The sequence below is a fragment of the Trifolium pratense genome, linkage group LG3, assembly GCF_020283565.1.
Source record: "Trifolium pratense cultivar HEN17-A07 linkage group LG3, ARS_RC_1.1, whole genome shotgun sequence".
NCBI classification, from domain to species: Eukaryota; Viridiplantae; Streptophyta; class Magnoliopsida; order Fabales; family Fabaceae; genus Trifolium; species Trifolium pratense.
Window position 1 is genome coordinate 47,620,036 of NC_060061.1, and position 13,455 is coordinate 47,633,490.

The 13,455-nt window shown below is 33.7% G+C and overlaps 2 protein-coding genes across 2 annotated transcripts; both read left to right on the forward strand.

Moving 5' to 3' along the window:
* Positions 1-819: 819 nt before the first annotated feature.
* On the forward strand, positions 820-2,425 carry LOC123917260. The gene has a single exon (XM_045968931.1). It carries the CDS (start codon positions 919-921, stop codon positions 2,074-2,076), a length of 1,158 nt encoding a protein of 385 aa, XP_045824887.1. The 5' UTR covers positions 820-918; the 3' UTR covers positions 2,077-2,425.
* A 1,783-nt stretch (positions 2,426-4,208) lies between these two features.
* On the forward strand, positions 4,209-10,238 carry LOC123915277. The gene is made up of 4 exons (XM_045966414.1): positions 4,209-5,533; positions 8,876-9,203; positions 9,323-9,429; positions 9,637-10,238. Exons 1-4 carry the CDS (start codon positions 4,375-4,377, stop codon positions 9,984-9,986), a joined length of 1,944 nt encoding a protein of 647 aa, XP_045822370.1. The 5' UTR covers positions 4,209-4,374; the 3' UTR covers positions 9,987-10,238.
* Positions 10,239-13,455: the final 3,217 nt, after the last annotated feature.

Sequence of the window (13,455 nt, forward strand, 5' to 3'; positions counted from 1 at the left end):
TGATTGCAAATCTCCTCCACTATAATTATAATTGATTCCTTCAAATTCAAGCCTTCTTGTGATATGTCTTAGTACTGAGTCATCTTTTCAAAGACAAAGGAGTTGAATTTTGTACCTTGATTTTCCTTCAGCAATTTAAACTACTCCTTCTCTATAATCTTCATATGAGACATAAATTAAACTTATTTCTAATACTTTGCTATGCCTCAAGAGATGCAAACATAATTTTCTTTGGCAGCATATGTGTGAAAGAGGGTAGGGATGACTTATTGCTGGTGCTACAACTTTTTCTTACAGTTTATTACTTGGAGTAGGGTGGCATCGAATAGTTTTTCGAGTTTACTTGGTATAGTGGTTTAATACTTCAGTTCATATGCGTCATCTAATATTAAGTAGTACACTGACCCATTTGAGTTGGTTTGGTGGTATTGGCTTGGGACCTGAAGTGTGCTTCTTCTTAAGGTATCGGGTTCAATTATCTCTTCTACTAATTTGGATAAACTAATTTAGCTTCTTAAAAATAAAAAAAATAAAAACAGTACACTTTCATAGTCATAGGTATAAGGAATTGTTGATGTGTAATGGTTAGATTAGATATGTAATGTGTGGCTCTGAAAATTTTGAGATGATACTGTTATGGGAGGAAGAAGTTTATGGATTTGAATTGAAGGTGGTATAATATGGTTATTTAACTTTCACACTAAAATATAATTATAGATAGTCCAATTATTGTAACACCCCATGCAATTTTTTTAACAGAGTGCCACATGGACCAATTATTTCATGCCACGTGGCTTCTTTTTAATATTACTATGTTAAGTTGATAAGGGTCCAACCATCTTTCCCATTCTCATCTTCTACGATGAACATCAATACAAACATCAATGATCAAATTCCACTTAAGACTCTGGTAAGACCATGTTGTTGTTTTCTGATTCATTGTTAAAATTCAATCTTTTTCATGTTTTCACTCATACTACAACACTTCACTCTACTGTAACTGTTCATTGCCGCAATCATCTTTCTGATTTCTCTGTTTCTGTTTCCAACACAAATCATCATAAAGATCACTCTTTTACGTTATCAAGTATCATTAACTCATCTGGGTTGTCCCCTGAAACAGCTCTTAAACTCTCAAAAAGATTGAAACTCAAAAAATCTGATGATGGCCCAAATGCTGTAATTCAACTTCTCAGAAACTATGGTTTCTCTGATTCCCAATTATCAACCCTTGTTAAGAAACACCCTTTTGTGCTTTTATCAAAACCTGAAAAGACCCTTTTGCCTAAACTCAACTTTTTGCAATCCATTGGGGTTTCAACCACTGATCTCCCCAATGTCCTAATTGGTAACATTTCCTTTTTTACAACAAGTTTGGAGAAAAACATTATACCTCGTTATCACCTTATTAGGAGCATTGTTCGCGATGACAAAGAGGTAGTTTCAGTTTTTAAGCGTGGGACATGGAACTTGGGCGGTGATTCCATGGTTCCAAACATTGAGGTGTTGAAGAAGCTTGGTGTGCCTCAAACTTCCATTTCCCATTTGGTATGCAATTATTCCGCTGTAGCATTCATCGATCATTCTATATTTGTTGAGGCTGTTAATTCAGTCAAGGTAATGGGGTTCGATCCTTCAAAATTGAATTTTGTTTTGGCACTTCAAGTATTTGTTAAGATAAAGAAAGAAATTTGGGAATCAAAATTCAAGATTTTTGAGAGGTTGGGTTGGTCGAAAGATATTTGTGTTTTGGCTTTCCAAAGATATCCTCCGTATATATTGATCTCAGAAAAAAAGATTGTGAAAACAATGAACTTCTTGGTGAAGGATATGGGTCTTTCCCCAGAAGACATCGCTAGAAGCCCTAATATTCTGAACCGCAATTTGGAGAGCACAATAATGCCTAGATGTGCAGTTGTTAAGATTTTGAAGTCAAGGGGTTTGATAAAGAGTGATATGCTCATAGGTACCTTTATTAAAATAAGTGAGAAAACATTTTTCGAGAGATATGTTATCCCATTTCAGAATGATTTGCCGCTAGTATTGGCTGTATATGAAGGTCAGGTGTTAGATTGATCATCTGGACATGATCTTTACTTTGAATTTATTGATTAGCTGTACTTGATTGCAGAATTTGACATATCATTTTTGTGAGTTACTTGTTACACCACTCACTTGCTATGTTGAATTCTACACCTCTGTTTTGTTTTGTTTCATTTGGATTTGGACTTACCTAGATATTCAATTGTTATCATCTTCTTACTCATTGATAAACAAAGGCCCTTTCATCAGTTAGATTGTCGTCTTTTGAATTGGATTAGTTAATTTGTAGCAGAGCTGTTTTTTTTTTTCTTCCAAGTTCTAATTATGATATATATGGAGCTTGATGATCTTTCGGAATCTAGTTAAACTTTTACATCAGCTATTTTTAGATGTATTTATTTAGAGAAATTTATGCTTGATGCAAACTAAGACGAATCAGCAAGTTCATCTCTCCCACGCCCACTTCACTCGCATCATCATTCTTAACCGGTTCTTTTTCCTCATATTTTAACATATATGTTAAAAAACAGTGCAATAAAAGAAACAGAAATTAATTGATATGGAGGTTGGCCACAATTGGTGATAAATATCACCACCAATGTAACACCACCAAGGTAATCTTTCTAAATTTACTTTTTTGCAGTTCAGAGAGATATAGAAAGTGAAATTTGTAAAATATAAAGGTCTGATTCATAATTAAGTTTGTTATTAATATACCTTGTATTACCTATTTTAATGATGTGCAGCCTTAGTCTAACCAACAAGGGTTAGAATTTTAGAATACATTTTAATGTTTCTTTGATTGGCTTTATTAGCATATGCTCTAGCTTTGGTGCATTTGTTCAACTTTTAGGCTGAAGTTAATTCTTCCAGCTATCTTTATTAGCGCATCCTTTAGTTTGGTCCAAGTCCATATTGTCTTTCGTCTATAATGACGTCTTTACATTTTGCATCGTAGTAACCTTTTCTTGGTGGAATATAATGACTACATCACGCCTGTTTGCTTGTTATCACGTCTGCTGTCATTCTTATATGCTGAGTGCATACTAGTAGAAAAATACAATGGCAGGTTCAAGAATAAACTAATCTTAGGTTGAGATGCTTTGCTATGCCTCAAGAGATGCTAACATAATTTTCTTAGGCAGCATGTGTGAAAGAGGATACGGATAAACATTCAGAATAACAGGTTGCATGGATTGCTCTGTCAACAGGTTGGGTTAAAATCTATGCCGATCGAGGCTTGTCAGGGTGGTATATGAGCAGGGTGTCGAGGTTTGATTAAAGGAGAACAGGAGGAATGAATTTGTGGCTTTTCCAAAATCCTGAATATATATAGTACTTATGTTGCAGATTTATGTAGGGGTATCTTAAAGAGTTTGTGATTGACTTGAAATCTTGGCTCTAACAAAGTTGAGATGCATATACAATCCTGTGATTGGCGCTGGACTTGGTAGGCAGCACTACGATTTGATCCCCGCAATTGCAATTGGGAGGGGTTGCCAAAACTGACCTCAGAACAAGATTAGGCGGTCCAGTAGATCGGATACTCTGGTGAAAAAAAAATGAAAAAAAGAATTTAAGATGCATATTGATTTGCACATAGTCGTGAGCAAACTTTGTAGTAATGGAGTTGTGGTTATTTTCGGAATTCATTTAGTTCAACAAAATCACCACTAACAACCATTAACAAAAACTCTGAGCACCATTCTAACCACTTAGATCATTTTAAAAAAAATATTTTTTAATGTATCTAATAATTCTTTTTTCACCAGATATGAAATGTATCGAATAATTAATCATACAAACATCTCACAAGTGTAGTTTATTTGAGGGGACGATTTATATTTGTTTTTAAAGGTTTAACTACATATTTGGTCTTTAAGTTTATTTTAGGTTTTAATTTGGTCTCTTACTTTTAACGGGTTGATTTTAACTTTGTTGCTATATTTAAAATAGAGACTCACACATGTCTATGTGCAACCGTTCAAAAACAATTTTTCAAAATTGTTGACCCGTAATCCAACTCGTACCTAACCAGATGATTCCATGTATTGGTGGTTATGTCGGTTATAAGTTGGATCGTGGGTTCGTGCTCGACTCTAATTAATAAGTGTCCCGAGACACTCTTTAGTATTAAAGAAGTATTTTTTTTCCTTAAAAAATTACTCATCCGTCCCATATTATCTTAAGTTGATAAGGGTGACCTCAAAAATCGAAAAATCTTTGGCATTTCCATCTTCTACTATGAACATCACTACAAGAAGAAATTCGAAGCGTTTTGCATGAATCCAAACATCAATGATCAAATACCACTTCAGACTCTGGTAAGACATGTTGTTTACTGATTCAATGTTGAAATTCAATCTCTTTCATGTTTTCACTCATAGTACTACACTTCACTCTACTTTAACTGTTCATTGCAGCAATCATTTTTCTAATTTATCTGTTTCTGTTTCCAACACAAATCAAGATGACTCTTTTATGTTATCAAACATCATTAACTCAGCTGGGTTGTCCCCTGAAACAACCCTTAAACTCACAAAAAGGTTGAAACTTAAAAAATCTGATGATGGCCCAAATGCTGTTATTCAACTTCTCAGAAACCATGGCTTCTCTGATTCCCAATTATCAACCCTTGTTAAGAAACACCCTTTAGTGCTTTTATCAAAACCTGAAAATACCCTTTTGCCTAAAATCAAGTTTTTTCTATCCATTGGGGTTTCAATCACTGATCTCCCCAAATTCCTAATTGGTAACATTTCCTTTTTAAAAAGAAGTTTGGAGCAAAACATTATACCTCGTTATCACATTATTAGGAGCCTTGTTCGCGATGATAAAGAGGTTGTTTCAGTTTTTAAGCGTCTGACATGGAACTTTTACAATCTTTCTATGTTAAATGATTCTGTTCCGAACATTGAGGTGTTGAGGAAGCTTGGTGTGCCTCAACGTTCCATTTCCCTTTTGGTATGCAATTTTCCCTATGTAGCATTCACCAACCAGTCTAGATTTGTTGAGGCTGTTAATTTTGTCAAGGAAATGGGGTTCGATCCTTTGAAGTCGTATTTTGTTTTGGCACTTCGAGTAATTGTAATGATGGACAAAGAGACTTGGGAGTCAAAATTGAAGATTTTTGAGAGGTGGGGATGGTCGAAAGATATCTGTGTTTCGGCTTTCCAAAAGTATCCTCTGTATATGACGATCTCAGAAAAAAAGATTATGAAAATAATGAACTTCTTGGTGAAAGATATGGGTCTTACCCCAGAAGACATTGCTAGAAACCCTAATATTCTGAACCGCAACGTGGAGAAGACATTAATACCAAGATGTGCAGTTGTTAAGGTTTTGAAGTCAAGGGGTTTGGTAAAGAGTGATTTGCTCATAGGTACATTTCTTCAAATAAGTGAGAAAACATTTTTGGAGAGATATATTACCCCTTTTCAGAAAGATTTGCCATTGGTATTGGCTGTATATGAAGGTCAGAAGTTAGATTGATCATCCGGACATGATCTATACTTTGAAGCTATTTGCAGAATTTGATATCTATGTATTGGTAACACTAACCTTTTTAGTGGTAATAAAGGCCCTTTTTAGTCTTTCTGTTATGAAAATAACCTTTTTAGTGGTAATAAAGGTCTTTGTATTTTACACTAACCTTTATGCCTTATCCAAGTTCTAATTATAATATGGCAGAAATTATGTTACATGTTGATGATCTTTCAGAAAACTTTTACATCAGCTGTTTTTAGATGCATTTATTTAGAGAAACTATGTTTGATGCAAACTAAGACTAATTAACAAGTTCATCTCTCTCACACGTCCACTTTGCTCACATCACTCATAACAAGTTCTTTTTCCTCATGTAGTAGAAAAATACATCACACCTGTTTGCTTTGCCTGTTATCACGTCTGCTGTCATTCTTACATGTTGTGTGCATACTAGTAGAAAAATACAATGGCAGGTTCAAGAATAAACTAATCTTAGGTTGAGATGCTTTGCTATGCCTCAATAGATGCTAACATAATTTTCTTAGGCAGCATATGAGTGAAAGATGATACAGATAAACATTCAGAGTAACTTATTATTGCTGGTATTGCAGTTTTTTCTTACAGATTATTATAAATTCCAGTAGGGTGACATTGAATAGTTTTTTTTTAGTTTACTTGGTGTATTGGTTTGATAGATACTTCATATGCCTCATCTAATATTTGCTAGGTGGAGTATTAAGTATTAACACTCTCATAGGTATAAGGAATTGGTGATGTGCAATGGTTAAATATGTAATGTATGGCTCTGAAAATTTGAGATGGTACTGTTATGGGAGGAAGGAGTTCATGTATTTGAAGGGGTGGTATAAGGCTGAAGCAGGAGGGAAAATTTATATGAAGGAGCGGTACATTGGTTTTGAAAGACCTTAACAGTCGTCGCTACATTGCAAAGATTGTTAATCTTTAGAAGGCAACTAGTGCAGCGGATTCTGCAGCTCTGAGAGCGAAGCAGCTGACAATATATGGTGGCATGGAGTGCTCTATCGTCATATTGAGAAGAGTGAGGTTTGATTAAAGGAGAAGGGGGAGAATGGATTTGTTGCTTGTCCAAATTCCTTGAATATGTATAGTACTTATGTTGCAAATTTTGTCGTCAGCAATGGCCGGAGGCAATTAGAGGACGGCGGTTGAAGAGGTGGCTGGTGATTGATTATTTGATTAACAAATATATATTATAGTAAAATAGGTAGACTTGATAGGAAATGTAACATATTTTAATGTAAATTACGCTTGCAACCACCTTCACCACCTCGAATCGCTTATCATATCACCTTGACCAATGACCACCACACTAACAACCTCTGATCACCTCCAACCACCATTGACAACCACTCTAACCACCATTAACCATAACTCTGACCACCATTCTAACCACTTAGATCATTTTAAAAGAAACATTTTATAATCTTCTTAATTTAAAAAAGAAATATAAGTCGTCCCTTCAAATACTATTTTTGATATAAGTCTGTGATTACGTTTATGATTCAATTTATATACACCGACAGTGTAAATTTTCTTTACAAAGTGGAGCTATGGTGTAATTTAATTGGATACATGTATAAAAAAGTTTTACATCGTCAGTGTAAAACAATTAATCTCTTAACATTTGGTTATTCTTAATTTAGTTCTTACTATATTCTTTTGAAGAAATAATTTGAGTAAAATTTAATAAAATCAGATTTTTTTTTTGAAACATTCATAAAGTCAAATATTTGTTTACAAATATCTTAACAATTCGGCACTAATTTTTTTTTTACTCTAGGAAAGAGCATTGGTCGGATTTGATCAATACCAAAAATGGTCAAATTGATAAAAATCGCAACCTCTTCATTTAGACTCAATTCTGATCATTTACTTCTTCGGTTTATTTGGATGTTTGGTCATACGGGTGACGGGTAAAACGAGTCGTTTTTAACGGGTTGGATTGAAACTTTGTTGCTACATTTAAAATAAAGACTCACACCCGTATGTTTGCAACTGTTTATGACCGGGTTTTCACATTCTTAATATCCTTAACCAGTGTCCCAGACACTGTTTAGCATTTTCCATTTTAAATGCTAGTATGATTCATACTAAACGGTGTGACAGTTGTTAAAAAAGAAATTCAAAAACAAAACTAATATTTAGAGGATAAACAATCTTTAGTTGATAAGGGTCGAACCATGATCGATTCTTTCTCTCTTGTAACAAAAAAAAAAAGGGTTAAATATGTTTTTTGTTCCTATAGTTTCACATAATTTTCGTTTTAGTCCCTAAAGTTTGTTTTCACACTTTTTAGTCTCTGAAGTTTCATCACTCAATGTTTTTAGTCTCTGTCCTCCACATGGGTTGAAGGATGATGACGTGACAGTGTCATGTCACTGCCACATGTATTTTTTTGGCTTGCCACGTCACCAATCAGTTTTTTTTTTGTTAAAGGATGACGTGGAAGTTTGTTCTGGCATCAATCTAGAAAAAAAATTGAGAACTAAAAAGTACATCCTTTAACCTTTAACCTTTAACCGAGGAATATACAAAAAAAAAAAAAAAAACTGATTGGTGACGTGGCAAGCAAAAAAAAATGTGGCAGTGACGTGACCTTGCCACGCCATCATCCTTTAACCCATGTGGAAGGCAGAGAGTAAAAACATTGAGTGATTAAACTTCAGGGACTAAAAAGTGTGAAAACAAACTTCAGGGACTAAAACGAAAATTCTGTGAAACTATAGGAACCAAAGTTTGGTTCTATGTAGCATGGGTACTCCTAAAATGGTGAAGTACCCGTACCGTGTACGTATCATTACCGGATACTCCATGTCCATGGTACTCGTATGGTACACACCTATTCCGTAACTATTTTTATTTGGTTGATTTATGATGATGAATAAGAAAAAAACATATTGGCGGTTGAAAAATCTGTTAAAATATTTTAATTTTTTATTATAGTTTAATTATCTTTCGTTTTTTATGAAAATAGTTGAGACGGTAGACAAAAAAAATTAAATCTTCAAAGTATAATGATAATAATTTTTCTAATATTTTATAGCATGCCTTAAATTTTCTAAAAATATTGTACCGCGTACCGGTATCGGTAACGGATACCGGTAACACATGTTTAACCCAAAAAAAAAACCATATCGATTGGAATACATTTCCCATTTCCGTCTTCTACTATGAACATCACTATAAGAAGAAATTCGAAGCGTTTTGCATGAATCCAAACATCAATGATTAAATCCAACTTCAGACACTGGTAAGACCATGTTGTTGTTTTCTGATTCATTGTTAAAATTCAATTTCTTTCAAGTTTTCACTCATACTTACAACACACTTCACTCTACTGTAACTGTTCATTGCCGCAATCATTTTTCTAATTTCTCTCTTTCTGTTTCCAACACAAATCAAAATGACTCCTTTAAGGTTTCAAGCATCATTAACTCATCTGGGTTGTCCTCTGAAAAAGTTCTTAAACTCAAAAATAGGTTGAAATTCAGAAAATCTGATGATGCCCCAAATGCTGTATTTCAACTTTTCAGAACTTATGGCTTTTCTGCTTTCCAATTATCAAGACTTGTTAAGAAACACCCTTCAGTGCTTTTATCAGATCCTGAAAATACCCTTTTGCCTAAAATCGAGTTTTTTGATATCCATTGGGATTTCAATCACTGATCTCCCCAAAATCCTAATTGGTAACATTTCCTTTTTTAAGAACAAGTTTGGAGCAAAACATTATACCTCGTTATCACATTCTTAGGAGCTTTGTTCTCGACGATAAAGATGTAGTTTCAGTTTTTAAGCGTTGGACATGTAACTTTTACTTTGGTTCCATGGTTCAAAACATTGAGGTTTTGAGGAAGCTTGGTGTGCCTCAACGTTTCGTTACCCTTTTGGTATCCAATTTCCCCAATGTAGCATTCGTCAAGCATTCTAGATTTGTTGTGGCTGTTAATATTGTCAAGGAAATGGGGTTCAATCCTTTGAAGTCGAATTTTGTTTTGGCACTTCAAGTAATTGTAATAATGGCCAAAAAGACTTGGGAGTCAAAATTGAAGATTTTTGAGAGTTGAGGCTGGTCGAAAGATGTGTGTCTTTTGGCGTTCCATAAGCAACCTCGGTATATAACAGTCTCAGAAAAAAAGATTATGAAAATAATGAGTTTCTTGGTGAACGATATGGGTGTTCCACCAGAAGACATTGCTAGCTGCCCTGTGATTCTGACCCGTAACTTGGAGAAAATTATTGTCCCTAGATGTGCAGTTGTTAAGATTTTGAAGTCAAAGGGTTTGATAAAGAGTGGTTTGCGCATAAGTAGCTTTGTTATCATAAGTGAGAAAACATTTTTGGAGAAATATGTTACCCCATTTGAGAAAGATTTGCCACTCTTATTAGATGGATATAAAGGTCACAAGTCAGATTGATCATCTGCATAGGAGAAGTTAACTATTCATTTTTATGATTTTCATTTATGGCTTACCTGTTTGTTTACTTGTTTTTAGCACTGATTCTTCAACCTGTGTTTATTTTGTTTCATTTAGATTTGAACTTCCATAGATATCACTCAGTTTTTATTAGTTAGGTTTAGCAAAGGTGTTTTTTTACCTTTTTCTTTAGTCTTTCTGTTATGAGGGCATCTATGTATTTATAATAACAAAGTTGATTCCCATATTTTATATTCTGGAGTACTATCATGCATGGTATGTTACTGCTAATTCTGATTCTATACTATAATATATAACGAGGAGTCAACTGTTAATTCTGATTTTGCCATATGCTAAATATGGAACTTGATTATCCTCTGGAATCTTGGTACACTTTTACATAAGCTGTAATTTTGATTCAACTTCACAGTTTCATTCCTATTATTTTAGGTCTGTCTTAGTTTTTACGGAGTAATAATGTTGGCAACATATGTGCAAACATTGTTGCTTTCCTTGAATAGGAATCAGCGTCAATGTAGGAGTTGAGCTTTGTTGTTTCATGGTAGTGCATTCTCACTTTAAGTCACTTATGTTCTTATTTTCTAAATTCACTTTTTTTTTGCAATGCAGAGAATGTTACACCGCTTAATAACCTACGTGTTTTTGTTTCATTTGAATTGACTGAACACATTAAACTAAGATGCATTTTCCTTTCGTCTTGTATGGAGAGGTTGATTGATTGTGTAATTCTTTCTACATATTTATAAGATTAAAGATATAAGAATAATTGTTCAATTTACTTAAGTTGTTTTCAGCAAAAGGTAACTAATTTTTTATTACAGCTTACAGAAGAGACCAACCACCATGTATATATCTCATGTTATGTTTGTGACTTGCTGTTAATGATAAAGAGATAGTTTCAGCTTTGAAACATTGGTTCCTGGTAAATGATTCTGTTCCAAACATTGAGGTTTCGAGGAAGCTTGTAAATGATTCTGGAATTTTTACAACGACTCTGCTGAATCTGGATACACTTTTACACAATTAGATGCATTTATTTAGGAAAATTTAGGAGTTGAGCTCTGAATCATGGTAGTGCATTCTCATTTATGTTCTTACTTTCTGAATAAATGATGATCAGTTTAATTTACTTGTAAGAGTTATCAATTAAATCTTGACTTGGTTGAAATTTTCAATTAAATATAATTCTTTGTAAACAAAAATATCAGTCGAATCTAATTAAATTACAAGTCTTATTTGCTGATATTATAGAGGTTATCATTCAAATTAAAAAAAAATACTTCATCTGATTGTAAATAAATATTCACTTTTTAGATTGATTGAATAACTGATGTATTAATCTATAATATAGACTATAGTATAAAAAAAAAACTTTTTAGATTCATATTTCAAAATTTATGAGTAGGTTGAATGCACAGAGAAGTTTTAGAATCACACATTCGTTATCCGAATCAAACTATTTCATGAGTTGAACTCAAATTTTAACAAGGTCTAAAAAAATTGTGGGTTGAATTAGGTTGGTTGATCCGGAGTCGTGAACACCCCTAAACCCATGGTCGACCCACATGCATGTGCCATAACAAGATAAATGAACACAAACATCAACGCCGATGACTTACGGTCAACAACCTCAACATGGCGACAACAAGATAGACCTTGTCGCACCACCATGGCAAAACCTACCAACTCACATAAAATAACCATATATCGTATCATTTTATACTTACAACCGTTAAATCAACCAAACACTTTAATTTTATTCTATTAACTTTTTAGATATCATCTAAAAGCTAGCTTATCAGCTATTAGATAGCTTATATCTTAGTTTTACCAAACAAAACCTTAATAGTGAGGGATTTGAGTAACCACTCTCGAATTTTCTAGCCATTTTCCTAACCAAAACATTTTAAAAAAAAAAAAACATTTTCAGCTGAGTTCAAGCTACATATTAAAAAAAATTATACCTTCCTTAGATCTTTGCTTTGATTGGTGTTATACGAAGAAGATGAAGTATAAAAACATCACGAAAGTTCGATTCAAACATATTTGAGTTAAAATAAGCACTTGAAGTTTCAATAAACACGAGATATGTTCGATTTTCCTCATTCCAAGCGTTGATCCGAGTGATTTAACATATGAAAAACTGTGAATCATAAGTTTAGTCGAGAAAAACTGTGATTTTCTTCTCAACCGTTTAGTCCAAAAAAAAATTATAACCGGTTTCATATAGCACATGAACACAATATGAAGCATAAGTTGAATAAAATCAAGAAGAACATGAAGTAGATTAATGTTACCCTGTTGTCTCAATGGAGGAGAGAAGAGAGGTTTGAGAAAAATGATTTGAGAGGGAAGAGTGTTTCTTTGCAGAAGTTTTGTTTGTTTCTTCCAAAAAGGTGTGATGTGACATAAATGAGAGAATTGAGTATCAATTGGATTGGTTCAAACTGAACTATGACTTGATTGACTTGATTATTCAGTTACCTTTTATCTCACAAAAGTTAGGACACCATATGGCTTAGTTCCCTCACCTCTTAGTTCAATTTCAATATTTTTGGACTACAAATACCCATATTTTTGATAGGTGGCAAATTTTGAAGCAGGGGCATTGTAGTCTTTACCAGCTACTACAAATTTCTTATATTGTAATTGATGATAAAACTATTTGCTTGAAATATTCATAAAATAATGAATAGGGATGGCAGAAAAACCCAAACCCGTGAGACCCACCCGAACCCAAACCCAAGTCAACGGGCGAAACCCGAATTGACTGGGTTTGGGTTTGGGTTTGGGTGACACCCGAAAATATGGGTGTGGGTTTGGTATCACTCAAACCCACACCCGAAACCCATACACCCACCCGAAACATGTTAAAATTACCTAAATACCCCCACATATATATATAAGTGTAAAAGTAAAATTAGGTTTTTCACAAACCACAAACCAAAATTGTGTTTGAATTTTGCTTGAAAGTTGGAAGAACTTAATTTTGGTTTAGTTGTAATTTAATTTCTTGAAAGACTATTTTGTAATTTTAAATTTCCTTGTAATTTTAAACCTATGTTTTTGCTAAGTGATTGACAATATGTTTAAATTCCATTGTTTTTGCTTAAATTTACCTTGTTTTGCTTAAATTTGCAAAGTAGTACAAAATGTGTTGTGGGTTTGGGTTTGGGTGTAAAAAACCCGAACCCAATGGGTGTGGGCGTGGGTGTGGTTTTGCCACCCGAACAGATTTGGGTTTGGGTTTGGGTTTGGGTGTTGATTTCGGGTGTGGGTTTGGTATCACTTAAACCCGCACCCGTGGGCGCCCATTGCCATCCCTAATAATGAATCTATTTGAAAATGTGGTACAAAGTTGGACACTAATTTGGAAGTTAAAAAAAAAATATATAAATAGTAATTTTTGGTGCTTTTTTTAATACAAATTTTTAGTTTTAAAAATAAA